The sequence below is a fragment of the Mesoplodon densirostris genome, chromosome 6, assembly GCF_025265405.1.
Source record: "Mesoplodon densirostris isolate mMesDen1 chromosome 6, mMesDen1 primary haplotype, whole genome shotgun sequence".
NCBI classification, from domain to species: Eukaryota; Metazoa; Chordata; class Mammalia; order Artiodactyla; family Ziphiidae; genus Mesoplodon; species Mesoplodon densirostris.
Window position 1 is genome coordinate 33,286,428 of NC_082666.1, and position 18,256 is coordinate 33,304,683.

Consider the following 18,256-nt stretch of genomic DNA (forward strand, 5'->3'; position numbering starts at 1 on the left):
GTAAAGAGAACAGCTCGTGCAAAGTCACTGAGTTGTGAAAGGGCCTTTTTGTCTCAGAAACTGTGAAATTCAGTGTGGCTGGCACATTGTGAGTAGCAGAGAAGGGATGGGAGGTAAAACTGGAGAGAGATGTGGGGACCAGGATGCAAGGTTTCTTCTATTGAGGGTTAAGGAGAATGAGTTTTCCACCCAGTGAGAGCAAGTGGAGACTTCTAAGCCAATGAATTACACATTCTAAACTTGCTTTACAAATGCCACATCCTTCACGCAAAGGGTGGACAGGAGAAGGGGAAAAATTAGTAGAGACACTATTTAGGAAGTACTTGCAGTGGTGCAGACGGGAGATGCAGAGGGACTGCAGGGCATCGTGGCCCTTATCTCCTGCAGGTGAGCAAAGTGTGTCTGATGCTACACGTGGAAGGAGAGGAAGAGCAGCTGCTTGGGGCAAGCTAAGCACGTTTGCCTAAGGCGTGTCTGGGGCCATTTCTCCAGCAACCAGGGAGGTTAGCAAAGGCTCAGCTGCCCCACCCTCTGACTCCAGCCAGATGTTGCAAGGGCTCCGGGGACAGAGCCTCTTAGACACTGCTGTGGCTTCAGGCCTTGTTAGGAAAAGGCTGCTATCTTCTTGGTAGTGCCTGTGCCTCAGCCCAGGCACAGAGTGAGGTCAATGCATTTTTCTCCTGCCTGTCTGTCACTGTTCTTTCACAACAGGTTTGAAAAACATGCTGAGGTCACAGGAGAATGTGTTAATGTGTTTGGTGGATTATTATCATTCTGTCATTCCTGTAATTGGTTAGAGGGGATGAGTTCTTTTGGTATTTAGACAAGCAAGCATGGGAATTACCATTATCTGTCTCTACAGCTGATGCATGGAAATGATCTGAGAAGCAAATATCAGTATCAACTGATATTTCATCAGTTGTCTTTTCATAAACTTCCCTTACCTCTCCTCACCTGAGGATTTCACAGACCCTTATCTACATCCCCATTGCCCTCATGGTAAAACATCTGAGGACAACATCGGAGAGTTGAGAGGAAAAATGGCTGAAGGTGATTTGCTCCCAGTATCCCTTGCTGGTTTTAAAGAAATTATATATTTTTTCTACTAAGCACCTGGAAGACCAGATATTACCTTTATTTCAACTCTTGATCACAATGTCTAAAAATATAGTAGCTGCTATTGATACAGTGATCATAGCAAAATCTCTCTGTCATTGACTTGGTTGTTTTTGTGCTTCAGTATATTGTGATTTTTATCTACATAAAACATGCTTGTAGATAGCTGCAAATATTTTTAGACTTAGAGATACTTTACCAGCCTAGGGACTCCACTGATTTTGCCACATTAGGAAAGGATGTGAGCTATGATGTTGGAGGATTCCAGTGCATTGAAGGACTGTCACATAGATTAAATATGTTAAAAGGATTGTGGTTAGGATTGTTTAGGGCAGAACTTTTAAAAAGTGTGTTTGAAACACAAGTTATAGGAGTCATTTTAAGGACAAAAAATTCCATTATGTACTAACTTTGGGATGTGGTGGGTATTTTTTTGTCTTGGAGATTCATAATATAACAAAGAAACTGTGTCTTATCCAATTTTGTTTAAACATAGCATTTGCTTATGCTTATAGAGACCATGGGGGGTGTGTGTGTGTGTATGTGTGTGTGTGTGTGTGTGTGTGTAAAACAGTGCAAGAAATTTGTAATGAATGATTTTTTAATGTTTCTAAAAAATGCAAGGCACGTGACCACAACTAATATTCTGTCCTAGGTGTGGATTTTCCATTCAGGTTCTACTGACATTAGTTCTTTTCTTAGAGATCTTTCCAAGCTTTGGGTGGTCGGTTGTAAGTTCACTTTCATGACTTTTTCCAGTCTCGGATCTCCCATACCACGTATCACGTGTGTGGGAAGAATGTTCTAGGTTTTATTCTACCTCTTGTTCGCTTTCCACTTGCTAGTTAATTGGACTACACCATCAGCAGGTCCCCCTCACACCACTTTCTCAGGCCATAATTAAGAAATTCAAATGCCAATTGCAAAGATTTTTCTCACATGCTTTTACCTTTTTTGAGCCAGTTGATGATTGTTTCAAAATCATTTCACTCTGGGAATGCCAACTTAAGGTTTCACGATATTAAAATACCAAAGTTGTATTCCTAGTATCTCAAACACCACTTCTCTGCCTCTATATGTCCCCCTTTCTTTCTTCCTCATCCAAATAATAAACGATCTGCTATCTATTAAACATCTACAATGCACTTTATATATTTTATCTCATTTGACCTTTATAATGGAGATTGGGAGCAGTAGCCCCATTTTACTGTTGAGAAACCAAGGCTCAGAGAGGTCAAGACACCTGCTTAAGGTCACACAACTAGTAAGTGGCAGGATGAGAAATTGCATTTGGATTTGTCACACTCCCAATTTTGTATCACTTTCTGTCCTCCTGCATCTCAAACTTGGTATGGGTACCCCTGGATGAGAGCACACGTAAAACTGTTAGCAGTCATGGGGAATCTGCTAGACCATCCACACTATACACTACCTAAACATTATGGGGAGGAAGTAAATATTTTAAAATATTCTCATGGTAAAACAAACTAGCTCATAATATGGGCTGGAATACATATTTTCAAAAGAATTTTTAAAGATGGAACTGAAACTGCAATGAAATATTGGGCTTTTTGAGGGAGCTTTGAGTCAAGTTCCTAGACTCCTAAGAATATCAGTTTGTTCTATATGGTTCTGTATACCATTAGGGTTACACCATGGAAAAGAAACTTTGCTTATACCTTGCTACTGTCCCTTGCAGAAAACATTATGTAAAGTTCTAAACTCAGTTCTTGTCTAATATTTTTCTAAATGTGATTATAGTTGTTTCCTCCATTCACATGGCCCTATCTCTAGCTTCCAACCTCTCTTCTGACACATACCATTGATTTGCTTATTCATTAGTTCATGAGAACTTGACTGTGCACCTATTAATAACCTACAGGATATCTCTACCTCCATGTGTGTCTAGAAACATCTAACACTTAAAAATGAAATTCCTTATTCACCCCTTCTAAAATGTTCCTTCTCAAAAAATTTTACTGCTCTTTTTCCAATCATTCATGCTTGAAACATGAAAATTCCCTTGGACTCCACGTTTGCCTTCATTATGACATTTGTAGAGTTGGAAACATCAGTTGCCTAGCTGTCACCCTCCTTTTCCTTTGTGGCTGCCCCAGGTCAGTCCCTTATTGGCCCTTGCTTAGATCAGTGGTTCTCAGATGGGCAGTTTTGTCACCCCCCCACCCCGCCCCCCAGGGAACAGCTGGCAATGTCCAGAGACATTTGTTTGTCACAACTGGCATCTAGTGAGTAGAGGCCAGGGATGCTGCTAAACATCCTGTAATGTATAGGACAGCCCCCTACAACACTGAGCCCCCGAAGTCAAAAGTGTTGTGGTTGAGAAACCCTGGCCTGGTCCATGGGGAAATCTTGTTCACTGGGTTCCTCCTCTCTGCCTCTGCTTCATCTTCCATGCAGCTGCCACCTTAAGGTTTCTAAAGCATATATCTTCTGATGTCATTCCACTGCTGACACCTTCAATGGTTCCTAGCAAACTTCTAAGCCTGTCATTCAAGATTCTCCAAAATAGTTCTAGTCTTAGTTCCCACTCCCTCCCTTCATGCCACACCATCATACCACAATTCTTACACCTGGTCGTCTCCCAGGCGGTATCCTCTACCCTTGAAGCCTTTATTGTTCTCTTCCTCACCCTCACCCCTCCTATCACTGTCTATCAAAATCCTGCCCCTCCTTCCAGCCCAACCTCAAAGGCTATCTTACCTTCTAAAGCCTTTCCTGATTCCCCCAAATGGCATTAACTCTTCCCAACTCTTCTCTCTATGGGCTGCCATCATCACCAAGTTGTAGTCCCTTGAGGACAGCAGCTGCACCTGGCTGCTTACACTCAGATCCCCACGACACGGAGCCTCAGCTGGTGTGTTTCAGAGTGGCCATTAAGAAGGGAGAATTGGCAGGAATGCGGAAGGAAGTGGGCGTTCACACAAGGAGGGGCAGAGGGGAGCATGCAGGAGCACAGGGGGTCTGATCACAGTGCTGACAGCTCAGCTTCAGCTGCTTTTTGAACTTCCATCTTCCATCGTGAGGTCACTGCAGCTGCCCCAATTCACTCCTCTTCTCACCCCTCTTCTTCCTTCCCTCCTTCTTTCCTTCTCTCCCTTCCTTCCTTCCTTTCTTTTAGAACATTCATTCTCAAAGAAAGGAGCCGTGCTATTACTACCAAGGGGATAAAAATTACTTCTTAGAATATGAAAAAAAAACCCTTAGTTATTACAATGGTGTGTGGCCCTCCAAAGCTCCACCCTACCCAAAGAAATCTTATTAATTTCCCTCGTTAGGGCTAATTTACATTTTAATGTATGTTTTCTCTTTGCGGGGGGATGGGGTGGTGGCAATAATTTTATTTAAAGGTTGAGAAGCATTGTATTAGACATATTAGAAACATTGTATAAGGTGAAGGGTAGAAGCATAATGTGCCTACACACACATATGTTTTTTAAACCCATGGGGAAAAAAATAAAACCCATGGAAAATTTTTTAAAGGCTCAATTCTTTCATTTGTAAATAATTAGAGAAAATATAAAGGATTGCAACTTTGGTTGTGATTCACTCACATAGGACTTTCCCCGTTTTGTCAATAAGAAAAATGAGGCACAGAGAAATGAGTGTATTCATTCATCAAGATCTCAGTGGAGCGGGTCCCGTCTAGTGTGACCCTGGCCCGTGTGCCAGCCGTTCCTCCCGCGGGTCACATCTCGCCCTCTCTTCTGCCCGTGTCCCCTCGCCGGCCCCGCCATGGTATCTCTCGATTTTCTGGATGATGTGCAGCGGATGAACAAGCAGCAGCTCTATTATCAAGTCCTACATTTTGGAAAGACAGTCTCCTCGGCACTAATGCTCTGGAAGGGGTTAACGGTTATAACTGGAAGTGAAAGTCCAATTGCGGTGGTGCACAGCAGCAGCATGGAACGTGCATTTCATAGAGGAGATTTTCTCTTTCCAGCAAGTCGAGTTGAAGATCATCCCGTAGGAGTGGAAGAAATTGTTGGGGTCTTTTAGGGTTTTTTTTTTTTTTTTGCGGTACGCGGGCCTCTCACTGTTGTGGCCTCTCCCGTTGCGGAGCACAGGCTCTGGACGCGCAGGCTCAGCGGCCATGGCTCACGGGCCCAGCCGCTCCGCGGCATGTGGGATCCTCCCGGACCGGGGCACGAACCCGCGTCCCCTGCATCGGCAGGCGGACCCCCAACCACTGCGCCACCAGGGAAGCCCGAAATTGTTGTTTTTAGGATAGAAGGAAGAGAGGTTCCTATAGTTCACCGAGTCTTGAAGATTCATGAAAAGCAAAATGGACATAGGAAGTTTCTGACCAAAGGAGATAACAGTGTGGTTGATGCCCGAGGCCTGTATAAACAAGGACAACATTGGCTAGAGAAGAACGATGTTGTGAGGACAGCGAGGGGATTTGTTCCTTACATTGGGGTCATGATGATCCTCATGAATGACTGTCCTAAATTTCCCGTGTGCAGTACTCTTTTTGCTGGGTTTATTTGTGCTGGTCCATTGTGAGTAAGAAGTCTGCCTTGCTGTTCCTGGAAGATGCTGTACTTTTTGTTCCTGAATGTTTGGAGTAGATATCGATCTGTGGTTGGTGGAATGGAGAACACATGTTGGCGCTTCTTGGTAGCCCTGGTTTGCATTAAGTCTATGTTTCCACGCCAGAGTACGTGTGGGCGGGTGCATGTGCACCACAGCGTGCACTCGAGGGGACTTTCAATCACAGAATTCCATATGTTGTCATTGTCACACTTTCGCATTTTTGTACATCAGTGAATTTTTTCTATTAAAAGGTTGAGCCAAAAAAAAAAAAAAAGATCTCAGTGGAGTGCCTATAAATTCATAGGGTTTTCAAGGTTTAAGAGAACTAACTCGAGTAAAGTATTGATACTTAGGAGCAAGACACATGCTAGGCATCAGTAATATAGCCACTAGCATCAGCATCATTATGATTGTTTTTACTACATTCCAGGCTCTGAACTGAAGCGCTGGGAATAAGATGATGGTGGAGAAACAGACATAGTCTCCACCCTAATGTAGCTCACACTCTAGTGGGTGAGACAGAAAATCACCAAAGGATGTATAATTGCAAACTGCGGTGAGTGCAGGGGGAGCCATGAGAACATATAACAGGAGGGACTGATTTAGTGGGGGGAGGAGGGGGGAGGAGGAATGAGGAAGGCTCCTGACTGCAATGATAATGAACTGGGATCTGAAGAATGAGTTAAGTGGGTGAATGAGGATGTGAAAAGCACTCCCCTGGGAAGGACCAAAGTATACGGAGGCTTCTGCGAGGAAGGGAGCATGGAGTGTTTGAAAGACAGAAACACCAGCGTGCCTAGAGCCTAGAAAGCAAGGCAGAAAGCGAGTCAGGATGAGTCTGCAGAGGCCTAAACCATGATAGGAGATTTAGTTTTATCCTAAGATAAATGGAAGCTGTGGAAGGGCTTTAAGTCAAGGATTGATGTGCTATGACTTAGGCTGTTGTGGAGAAAATGGACTGGGAGAAGATGAATGGAAGGGGAGTGATCATTTAAGAGTTCTTGCAATAGTTCAGGTCTAAAGTGATAGCAGTGAAGATGGAAATAGGCATACAAATTTGAGGATACTTAGAAGGCAGAACCAGTAAGAATGGATTACATGTGGAGGGTGAGTGAGAGGGAGGGGTCTGGCTTAGGGAACTGCATGGACTGTGGTAACATGTCTGAGGCCACTCGTTAGTAAACAGCAGAGCCAGGCCTATAATCTAAGGCTCAGATCAATGTCCTAAAACATCGTAGCTGGTTCCCAGTGGCTGGGCTTCATTTACTTCTGCCCAAGTTCCTGTTGAAACATTGTACTCTGGGAAATGAACCTCATAGAAAAGGTCTTCCAAAGTTGGAAGCATCTAACAACCTCGGATTGGATTTAGGGAAAGTGAATTAAAATTCCTGTAGCATGGGCAGGCCACTCAATATTGCTGAGCTGACATCCTCATTCTGTTAAATACAGATGGTTAAAATACCCACTTCAAAAGGTAGTTCTGAGGTAGGGGTTAGAAGCGGTAGCGTCAGTCTACAATGGGCACATCTGAACTTGGACCCTGGGCACCACGTTCCATCTTGCTCCTCAAGTCACAGTTGTGTCTTTTTCTTTGTAGGTTGTTCCTGTGACATGTGGGCCAAGAGGAACTTTGGGCTGGGTGTCTTTTTGTTCTGGTGTCCCAGGTGAAGTCAGCTGCATTTTCCTGCATGTTAGAGGCTCAGGAAATCTGTCCCTCACCATCACCAGGTGGACCACCAGAGTGTTCTCTGTGCTTGAGGTCTGAAATCAAAATGGTAAGTTAAGAGCCTAAGGCAGATGGTCTCAAAGTTTATAGTGCATAAAAGTCACCTTCACCTGTGATGGCTTTTTAAAATATAGATTCCTGGGTCCCACCACCCTAGATATTCTAATTCAGAAAGCCAGGATGATGCTGAGGAATCTGTATTTTCGTAAGCTCCCAAGGGCGAATCTAAGCCTGGAAAGTTGTCCATTTGGCTGCGAGTCTTTGAGGGAAGAAACTCTGTCAGGTTCACTAACCCAGGGCCCAGTAGGGTACTAAATAAACATTTGAGTTCATTTGAATAAACACTGAATTTCATCAAATTGAATTACTGTGTTGTGGCCCTATTTTCCTTCCCATCGATCCCAAGTCAATTGCTGAGGAATCTGCTAAGATTTTAGGAACGACACATTTTAGAGAGAGGAGTGAGGCTCAGGAAAATGTGTGTGTGTGATAGGAGGAGTTAGAGCAAATCCACAAGTTACTACCAAGCAGGTTAAAAGGATGTGGGATTCGCATTTTTAAGGACCTGCTGCTGATGGGACTCCATTTCATTCACCCAATATTTTTGTGAAGCTATGTAATTAAAAGTAAATTAAGTCAGCCCCAGGCTGAACAAGGCACATTATCTCACCCCAAGGTATCCTCCCTGGAGCCAGATGGCTAAATTCCAGGGGGCCCCTGTACCCTGAAGGCAGCTGCTTGAGGGCTGTCCGGCTTCTTCTTGACCACATAGGGTTTCATTCCCTTCCCTATGCCATCTCTTCCATAGCAGCCCATCCATACACTCCCCCCGCCCCCTGCCCTGTCAGTATTGACATCTTTTATTGCTTGTGAGAGTGAAATATTCCAAGACCTGGAGCAGAACATCCCTCCAAGCTTGCTCTTACTATCCCCACACACGTGGCCCCTGACCAGCTTTCCTATATAAACTCATGTCCTGATACATATTTGAAAAGCAACACTTAAATCATACACTTGGTAGACATATGATTTTAAAATACCATGAACAAGAGGATGTACTTATAGGGAACTCAGGGTGATGAGCAAAAAGGCCTTTGAAAGGACAAGGAAAACAACTCTAAATAACTTATCTTTTACCTTTATCCCAAACAAGCTACCCACTAATGTTGATTCTCATCACTTACTCCTTTATTCCCACAATCACTGTTCCACTTCTTTCTTTCAGACTGGTTCATGCTTTCTGAAGGAACCTGATTTTGCCTGTGACCTTTGATTGATCATGGGGTCAATGTTGGATTATAGAAGGCCACCAGATGGATTGGAAGAAATTGAGAGCAGAAAGAACCAAGTTTGAATCCTGGATCCCTTACATGAGTGACTATGGATGAAATCTTCCACGTTAATAAATACCTGTGTTATGCTCCATGCTTTCCAGATGTGGAATGAACATTAGGGCAGAGAGAAGAGTTTAGAACTGAGTCTGTGACTCAGAGGGGGCTGGAGGCCTGTCTTTTTATTAGAGGAGACGCTATGAGCAGGAGGTAGGCTTGCTGGCTTAAAGGAGTTGTTTGCTAAGGTTTATTTTAGCATCAGAATTCCTGCTCTCTCTTTAAAAATATTTGTGTTTAAATAAATGCGTTTGTTAGCTTTTCTCAGTTGTATTCTGAAACTTTAGAACATATCCCGTTGTACATCTGAAAACTCTTTCTAGAGACATTTGTTGGGTGGGCAACTCACACACTCACACATATGTGGAAAGCCATTGCATGCAGTTTACAGAGCAAGTTAGTGAGTCCTAGCCTGAACTAAAGGTGCACCAATGGTAACAATCTTTCCTAATATGATGTTTCCCCTTGCATATGAGACAGACTTGGTTCCCCAAACTGAAAGTCACTCAGCAGAAATCTCCTGTTTTTCTAAATTGTGGTCAGTCTCTGGATGAATATAAAGCAGTTCTGAGATGCCATAGAGAGAAGTAAGAACAAGTTCATTTCCACTGGCAACTTTTCTTGGAAGTACAGTCCACTTCTATCTCCTCCCCACCCCCAAATTTCCCTGTCTGAATCCAGCCCACGCTCAGAAAACGCCCTCTCCTCCGTAATGTACTTTAGAACATGAGTGCTTTAGGAAAGGAATGACCAATCTCCCAAAGGTCCAGAGGTTCTATTTGCCAGAGAGGTTGGATTGAAGAATATTCTGGGCTCCACCCAACCCCACATGAGTAAGAAATGCAGTCTCATATAGGACAAAGGGAAGGCGTCTTATCATACAGGATTTTACTGACTAGGAGTAAACTAACGATTTAACCCAGAGAGGGTGACCTGAGGAAAGAAACTACTACTCTATCAACCTGTAAACCCCATTTCTAACATTCCAGCACCAGCTATACTATCCAAACATCCAGATTCCTAAGAGCACTCGTTTGGCCTCTAACACGAGTCATTTATTGAGAACTACTCTTGCCTTATGCTATGTTAGGTACAAAGAAAAATGAGAAAAAATATATTAATACCTTAGAATTGTATCAAGATCTGGGACATAGTAACCATTTAAAAGTGGTATTGGGCTTCCCTGGTGGTGCAGTGGTTGAGAGTCTGCCTGCCAATGCAGGGGACATGGGTTCGAGCCCTGGTCTGGGAAGATCCCACAGGCCGCGGAGCGGCTGGCCCCGTGAGCCACGATTGCTGAGCCTGCGTGTCTGGAGCCTGTGCTCCGCAACGGGAGAGGCCGCGATAATGAGAGGCCCGCGCACCGTGATGAGGAGTGGCCCCCGCTTGCCGCAACTAGAGAAAGCCCTCGCACAGAAACGAAGACCCAACACAGCCATAAATAAATAAATAAAATTAAAAAAAAAAAAAGCAAAAGAAATCTGAATGAAGTATGGTCTTAAAAAAAAAGAATAAATAGCCTTTAAAAAAAATAAAATAAAAGTGGTATTGTTGTTGTTAGGTATTGTTCCTGGGCAAGTTTTCTGCCATGTACCAGTAGTGTTTGACATTATTGATTATTGACTTTTTAGACCTTGCTTGTATTAGGTTCTCCTCCTACTTCTTGATCCAGGACTTCTTTCATTTGTTTTTATAATAGATGTGTATCTTTATCTATCTATCTATCTATCTATCTATCTGACATCTCCCACATATTATTCCATTCTTTTCTCTCTGATTTTACTATGATGTAGTCTGGATTATAGCAGAAGCTTCTTTAATCTCTCTCCCTCTAGTCCGTGAGCCCATTGAGGGCAGGGGCCAAGGATTATATCTTTCATATACCAAGTCTGATAGGAATTCCATAAATATTTTTTGAGTGCACATATGACCAATGAATTGATAAATGACTGAATAAACTAGCATGTTAGCCTTTCCACCACTAGTCTTTCTGTTTCTGGCTAGTCAGGCCCACTGCAAGCATACTGTCTCCTGAAAATCCCATCTTTATCTTGTTACTCCCTTGCTCAAAAATATAAGTGGCTCTCCATTATCCTTTAAGCCAGATTTCAAGCCATCCCCACCCTGTTATCTTGCTCTATCTGATGTCCTGTCCAATGCCCTCTCCTACTCTTGTGTGCAAAAATCCAAGTGCCTGGCAGGTTGGACTCCTCTCAGGCACTGAATTTCTGTATATTCATTCTTTCCAGATCCTTGCTCATGACTTGGCCACCTTTCTTTTTGAATATCCAAACCTGACCCATCATTTAATGCCCACACCCTAGACCTTAGCAACAATACAGCCCATATAGACAGAGCCCCTACTCAGAACTTCCCATACCCACGTGGTTTCTGCTTGGCTCCTTGCCGATGCTACCCTGTATTACTATCTGACGATCAATTTATAAGGTCCTGAGAGTAGGAGCCATGCCTTATGCTTCTTTGGATCTGGACCATTTTTAGGGAACCTTGTCAAGGTGAACTAAGTGCAACATGAATTTTACAGAAGAGAATTCTCTCAAGTATAAAGCTGAGCTTGGCCCTTCTTGTTTCCATCTAACCACTAAGTTTACTACTTTAGATATAGAGTGGATCAGTCAGTTCTTTGGGTCCCCAGTGTATATTGTACAATATGTACGTCTTAATAATGGTGACAAAATGGTAGCTAACATATGTGAGTACACATATGTGTGAGTAACATATGTGTGCATATTTCAGTACTTAATACTCTCTGTGCAAGGCCCTGTGCCCAGTATCTTAATAGTTTAATTTAATCATCAAATTCCTATGAAATCAGTTCTATTATCCTACTTTACAGATGAGGAAACAAATCAAAGTTTCAAATATCATCAAGCCCTGACTCAGTTTCATGCCCAGCGCTAGATTCTGGGGATATAGGTATCAATCATGCACAGTCTCTACTCTCAAAGAGTTTAGAGACTAGGAGAAAAGAGGAAAACGAATAATTATGATTCAGTTTAATAAGTGCGCTATCTGAACTAGTATTAGCCTTTCCTCTATCAGATGAAGGTGGTGACCAACCCTCTCTGATGTCCAAACAATGCCTTAAATTTCTTAATATCAGCATTTAACGTCTGCAGTCTTCCTCCTAATAACTTATACTCCCAGTTTAGTCATGAGAAGACATCAGTGAATTCCAAAAGAAGGATATTCTAGAATATACTTGAGCAGTACTCCTCTAAATTATCAAGGTTGTCAAAAACAAGGAAAGCCTGTGGGATTGTCACAGTCAAGAGGAACTAAGGAGACATAACGACTAAAGGTGATGTGGTATCTCAGTTGGGGTCCTGGGGCAGAAGAAGGCTATTATATAAAACCTAAGGAAATTTGAATAAAACATGGACTTTAGTTAATAATTATGTGCCAATATTAGTTTATTAGTTGTAACAAATACACCATACTAATAAGAGATGTTAATAATGGAAACTGACTATGGGGTATAAGGGAACGCTCTGTACTATTGTCTCATTGTTTTTTGTAAATCTAAAACTGTTCTAAAATATAAAGCCTACTAAAAAATAATAATGTTAACCCTTAAAATAAAGGTTGTGAGGGATTGTCAGGGTAATGGGTCTAGGAAGGCAAGGAATCTGAGCAAAGGAGTCCATTTATGGTGGGAGGTAAAGAGGGGAAGATGGTGAGTTTGGTTTTGGAGCTATTGCCTTAGAGAGTCTGGCGGGAAGCCCAGGTGCCCAAGAGGCAGCTGAAGAGCTTGCCTTGGAGTCTAGGGGAGTGGAAGAGGAAGACCTGGGTTGAAGACACACACTTGGGAGTCATCATGCACACAGGTGAGAGTTGAAACATTTGATATTCTAAACACCATTCTGGAGATCAGTAGCCAGCGAGTCTGTTATTACTGTGTGATGGATGAGCCGGAGGAGGCCGGGGGAGAGCCAGTTTGGTTATAACTACAGAGCAGCTGGAGCTTTCAACCTCGGGGGGAGCCAAAGCAGCCTTGTGGGCACAGATGCTGTGTTTTCCTTATTCCGGAAGGCAGTTTCCCGAGATAAACTCTGGATATGATAATTATATTGGTGAGTAAGTTGATCTAGCCTCAACTGCATAGACAGGGATCCCACAACAAAATGCTTCCACGTTATTCGATACATTGGTTTTTCTTTTTTTAAAAAAAGGAAAATTTTAATTCTTTCTTCCATTGCAGGTTCAGGGTAATTATCTTAGTTGAAACTATTTTGATAACCATCTTTCTTGAGGACACAGCACGTCAGTAGTTTTAAAACCTAAGTTAATTAGATATCTGATGTTAACAAAAGCTTCCATTAAAAAAAAAATCCTCAAGAGCTGCACCCCCCCTCAGACTCTTGCTACAGCAGAAGAGTCTATGCTAAGTACAGTTTTTATCATCAAACTGGCACTTTTGTGTAGTTAATCATAGTTGTCTGCAGCCTCTGGGATGGAGAAGGTACACCCCCCAACTCTTACCCCCAAGGATGAAAGACTCGTCCCTATGGTAAAATCCTTGTTTTTCACATGACAATCCTAGCAAGCTGGGTCTTACATACACTAAGATATTAACTTTGCTTATTGTCTAGTTTGTAGGGAAAGGACATTTCTTGGAAATTTAAGGGGGGATAGTCTCAGTTAACTCTAAGATAAGTATCTCAATGAGCATGAAAGGATGAGTAGAATTATCTAGATGTGCGCAAAATGACAAGGCTCCTAGAAATGTTCCTAGCAATAAATTCCCAGAAATGTAAACTCTCCTGACTATAAGGAAATGAAGCTTAGAAAAGACTGCTATATCCTTTAGAATCTTTCTACCCCACCCCAAACACGCAAGCATGTGTAAGGGAACACGTACACACATGTGCACACACCTTTGACTTCTAAGCTGAGCAATGCAAGGGCAATTTCATCAGCTTTCTTTAGGTCAGGGAAAGAAAAAGTTGGTAGCTGGAAACACTGCAGCTTTGGCTCCTGGCAAAAGGCAAAGAGTGGGATCTGTGGCCACAGGCAGCCTGTGTCTGAGCTCCTGCTCTGTCTCTCATGGGCTCTGTAATCCCAAGCATGTTGCCTAGCTCCTCTGAGCCTCAGGTTCCTTCTTTAAGAAATGGGGATAGAGATGCTCATCTCAATTCAATTAATACACATCAAACATCTTCCAAGTGGCAGGTACTGTTCTGGAGATACAGTCATGAACAAGAAAACGCAATGGCCCCGCTCAGAGACAAGTGCATTTCTGGGAGGTTGCTGTGAGTATTCAGGGATTCAGGATACTCGGCCTGCTTGTGGCTTGGAGCCTGTTCACTGAGTACACAATATTACTGTGCTTTTCTCCCACCCCAAGATGAGCAGTTGAACTTGAGTAAAAGGTACAGTCCAACTAAGGGACATTTAGCAGCACCAGGCCTAGGACTGAAGGGTGTTAGTTTATGGAGCGTCAAAATATTTTAATAGTAAATACATTGAAAATCCAATGTGCTTTGGAGTCATAAAGAGCTGGCCCTGAAATCTCTGCTTTGTCTTTCACTACCTGTATGATATTGTGCAAAGAGATTCTATAATCTCTTTGAGGTTAAATTTCCTCATTTGTAAACTGGAGCTATTGTTAGCGATACCTACCTAAGGTTGATGTTATAGGTGATAAAGGAAATATTATATGTGAGAAGGGCTGGTTTTATGGCAGAGTGATATCCACATATTAGTTATTATTGATTATGTTCATTGTTATTAATGATTAAACTCCAGCTATGACAACAGCCCCCAAGTGGTGCCTTTGGGGCTGACGTATTGCAGCAGCAACGTTAACACATTTCATAGGCTCCAGGATGACATCCAATTACTGGAAAGATTTGTAAATAAGTCCCGACCTCATTAGGAGCAGATCCAAGGACTGTGATTTTCTTCCAAATAATAGCAGCAGAGACCATGGCACAGAGAGAAGGCCGGGGTACAGCCTTTCCCAAGTTCTCAAGAGCAACCTGTGGCTCCTACTTGGTCTCTTCCTCAGTTGACTTGATCCCTCTCCACATCAGGGATTGGGTGGAGAGCATTTAAGCACCACAATTGTGCATCAATCTTAGAAACACCCCTCACCGGTAGTCAACCAGAATTCTAATCTGAGGCCAATTTCTTTGACTTCTTATGACCCAAGATGAGTTCCAGGCTCACCTGAGGAAACACCACTGAAGCACTTGGGGAACCTTTATAATGTCCACAAAGTAGCATTTTAATCCTGATAGTCCTGGATGCCCGAGTCAGTCTGAAGAATCGGTTTCACCATGTCTTGTAAGAGGCCATGTAAAGCTCATGCAAATAGGCTCTTGGAGAGTATCTCAGATGTTCCAGAGTTTTAAAGGTAGGCTTGCAGGAATTCCTCTGTGTTAGGACAATACAAAAGGACTCACTAGGGCTTAGTTATGCCAACTACCTTAGTTTCATGAATTCATCATACAGTTTCATACCCCTTTGCACATGTACCTTTGCACATGTTTTACTCTGCTTGGGGGAACAATTCCTCCTCTGCTTGCCTGTACATTCCCTATTCATCTTTTAAAACCTAGCTCAGGCATCCTTCTGTGAAGACGTTCCTGATTCCCACTCTCTCTCCACTTCACCAACAGGCCTGGCTTCAAGTCCCAGGACCAGGCCCATTTAGTGAGTTCTCAGGAAGTGATTCTTGTTTTCTCAAATTCTTGGAGTTGACCTGGTTTCTTCTCCAGTCTCTGACAATTAGACCAAGTGCAATGCGAGAGGCTGGAAATCAACTATGCAGTTGTGAAAGCTTTGATTGGAAGCAAGATTCTAGGTTGCTCAAATGTGAGTTATGTAACCTACACATTGTGCAATGGGCAGGAGGACCTCACTGTGAGCGCAGATTTGGAGGTTATTTCTATTATAATAGCACCTCTGCCTCATTTCTACTGAGGCATCAAACCTCCCAGCCCCAGCACAGCTCCTGGTCCAAAGCAGGAACTTAACACAGATTTGCTATTTCTGGGGGACAAGAAAAGAAGCTCAAAGGAGAGAGGATCCTGGGAGTCCTTCCCTTATCTTCTCTATAAGACTGACCTACTTGCGGAAACCCATGTTGGCTGCTCTGGAAGCCATTTCCCCATTCTAAGATAGTAATTAGGACAGAGGAGGCAATCTCATTACTGATGATGAGGTTGACTCTATGTAGCACTATATGTTTGGATGAAAAATGCCATCACAGTTCAAAGTAGTCATTATTATCTTATTATGTTACTAATCAAAAAAAATTTTTTTTGCTTTTTTATGGTATGAAAACCACTATTTTAATATTCTTAGAAAACAATTCCTGTTCCATATTCATTTCTTCTACTTTTTCTATTTGGATATCCTTCTGCCAAAGATTTCTACCAGAAGAAAGAGCTGAACCAGGCAAAACTAAATCTAAGACAGCTACATGGCAGTCGGGCTAAAGGAGATTAGGGCTATGGTCACCCCAAGATGTGGAGCCATCGGGGGGCCATGGTTGTCAATCCATCTCAACCCTGCTCAACACTTCCTTCCCCTGGAGGTCTCCCCTTGCTCCTCAGCCAGAGGTGGCCTTTCTTCCTCCACACCTTGTTTCTCTGAAGACACTTCCCACAGCTGTTTGTGTGTCTTAACACTCTTAGTAAATTAAGAACTCCTTAAATTTGAAGACTGTGACCACATGGCTTGGTGGAAAGAAGATACACTCTGGAGACAAACAACCTTGGATTGATTATTTGGTTGTTGTTGATTAGCTGTGTGACATTAGATAAGTCACTCAAAGTTTCTGAATTGGCTTTATCATCTCTGAAACAGGGATGACACCACCTACTTTGCAAGTTAGTTGTGTTGATGCGGTAAGATCACATAAACACGGGGTTTGGCAGTACAAGTGAGTGCTGTGGCAGTAGACAGCCTCTCCCACTAACCAGCTCATCAGTTCTGTCAAGCTACTTAACCCGCTAAGCCTCAGTTTTCTCTTCTGTAGTATAGGGTCAACAGGACCCTCCTCATAAGGTTTTGAGAGGATTAAATGAGTTGATACATATGAAAAAACTTTCCAGCTAACTTGACACAGAGAGAATGCTCAATAAATGTTGGCTATTATCAGTGCTTCACCCATTGTCATTTCTCTCCCTTCCTCCTTGCTCTTCTGAAGCATCCTACACATTGCCTGGCAGAGAGGCAGGAGATACAGTTGAAGTGAAATGACGTTATGATGCAGAGTTCATCACATAAGCTTGGGTGTTCATTTCCCCTGTTCCAATATTTTACAGTCTCAAGGATTTTTCCTTGAAGTTAATTTCCATATTTAAAAGGAAGACTTCAGCTAAAATGTCCAGATTTAGTTAGTTTAGAGGGGAAGGGAAATAAGTGTTATAAGAAAAAGAGAGACAGAGAGAGAGAGATTGGAGGACAGGAGCTACTAAAATGGGAAGGGACAGAGAACACTCTGGAAGATGATTGCTAGGTTACCCTAGCACAGGTCACTATACTCCTCCTACACTCATGTGTCTTGGATTTTGGAGATATGCTCATTGTCGCTAGAGTGGGGATGGCTGGAGGATGGTTGGAGGTTGGCACATTTCCTACCTAAACCAGGAAAGTTTAGCATCCAGGAATGTGACCAGGACAGACCCAGCCCCATAAGCATTTCTCATAAGAAGTGCAGTGAAGTCCCTGTTAGCCCCACAAGCTGGTGGCCCCAATGGCCCAGAGCGTGCTTCTCCAGAAAGCGAGTGTGTCATTTTTAGTCAGAGTTGTTCCCTCTCAGAGTCCTCTGGAGTCTCGGCCAGGCCCCTCCACCCTTGGTCTAGCAGCAGAGACCAATCCAGGGCAGTTGCTGGGCCATGGGCCATGCTGTCCTTGGCCAGCTCTCTCTGCTTCCACGGAGTCAAGCCTAGCATGCACCCTGCAGAGTGGTTAGAGCCCTGGGTCTCTGCTGCAATTAGAGCATGTGATTATAAATTCCAAGATGATTCTATTTGGGACAATTCTCTTTTCACCAAATCCCAAACAATTCTTAAAAACCACCCAGAGATCCACACTTGCAGCAACATTTCCTTTGTCTCAGAACCATCTCTGGGGGTGCCAGGGGCCAGGAAGAGAGTACTGTCTTCCTTTTGTTCTTTGATTCCTGGATGTGAATAGAAACCTATAGCTACTCTGGGAAGGGCTCTGAGGTCAAGGACATGGGGTGTTTACACAGGAGGTTTCACCATATCCAAACTTTCTATCAAAAAGTTAGGTAACGGCATGGACATATATACACTACCAAACGTAAAATAGATAGCTAGTGGGAAGCAGCCGCATAGCACAGGGAGATCAGCTCGGTGCTTTGTGACCACCTAGAGGGGTGGGATAGGGAGGGTGGGAGGGAGGGAGACACAAGAGGGAAGAGATATGGGCGCATATGTATATGTATAACTGATTCACTTTGTTATAAAGCAGA

The 18,256-nt window shown here is 43.1% G+C and overlaps 1 protein-coding gene across 3 annotated transcripts; it reads left to right on the top strand.

The window, feature by feature from the left end:
* The first annotated feature begins 4,869 nt into the window (after window positions 1-4,869).
* On the top strand, window positions 4,870-5,807 carry LOC132492278 (signal peptidase complex catalytic subunit SEC11A-like). 3 transcript variants are annotated; one of them, XM_060101690.1, is made up of 3 exons: window positions 4,870-5,118; window positions 5,341-5,538; window positions 5,601-5,807. In XM_060101690.1, the coding sequence occupies exons 1-3, from the start codon at window positions 4,870-4,872 to the stop codon at window positions 5,703-5,705; spliced, it is 552 nt and encodes a 183-aa protein (XP_059957673.1). In that variant the 3' UTR covers window positions 5,706-5,807. The 3 variants fall into 3 exon arrangements, with proteins under 3 accessions (XP_059957673.1, XP_059957674.1, XP_059957675.1); XM_060101691.1 differs by having other exon boundaries at window positions 5,341-5,414; window positions 5,532-5,696; XM_060101692.1 differs by having other exon boundaries at window positions 4,870-5,019; window positions 5,404-5,696.
* Window positions 5,808-18,256: the final 12,449 nt, after the last annotated feature.

Bases quoted from the DNA above. Each gene is read 5' to 3' on its own strand.
- LOC132492278 (XM_060101690.1), top strand. From the start codon at position 4,870: ATGGTATCTCTCGATTTTCTGGATGATGTGCAGCGGATGAACAAGCAG. The intron at 5,119-5,340 runs GTTGGGGTCTTT...CCACCAGGGAAG, and splicing joins CCGTAGGAGTGGAAGAAATT to CCCGAAATTGTTGTTTTTAG. The intron at 5,539-5,600 runs GTTCCTTACATT...TCCCGTGTGCAG, and splicing joins TGAGGACAGCGAGGGGATTT to TACTCTTTTTGCTGGGTTTA.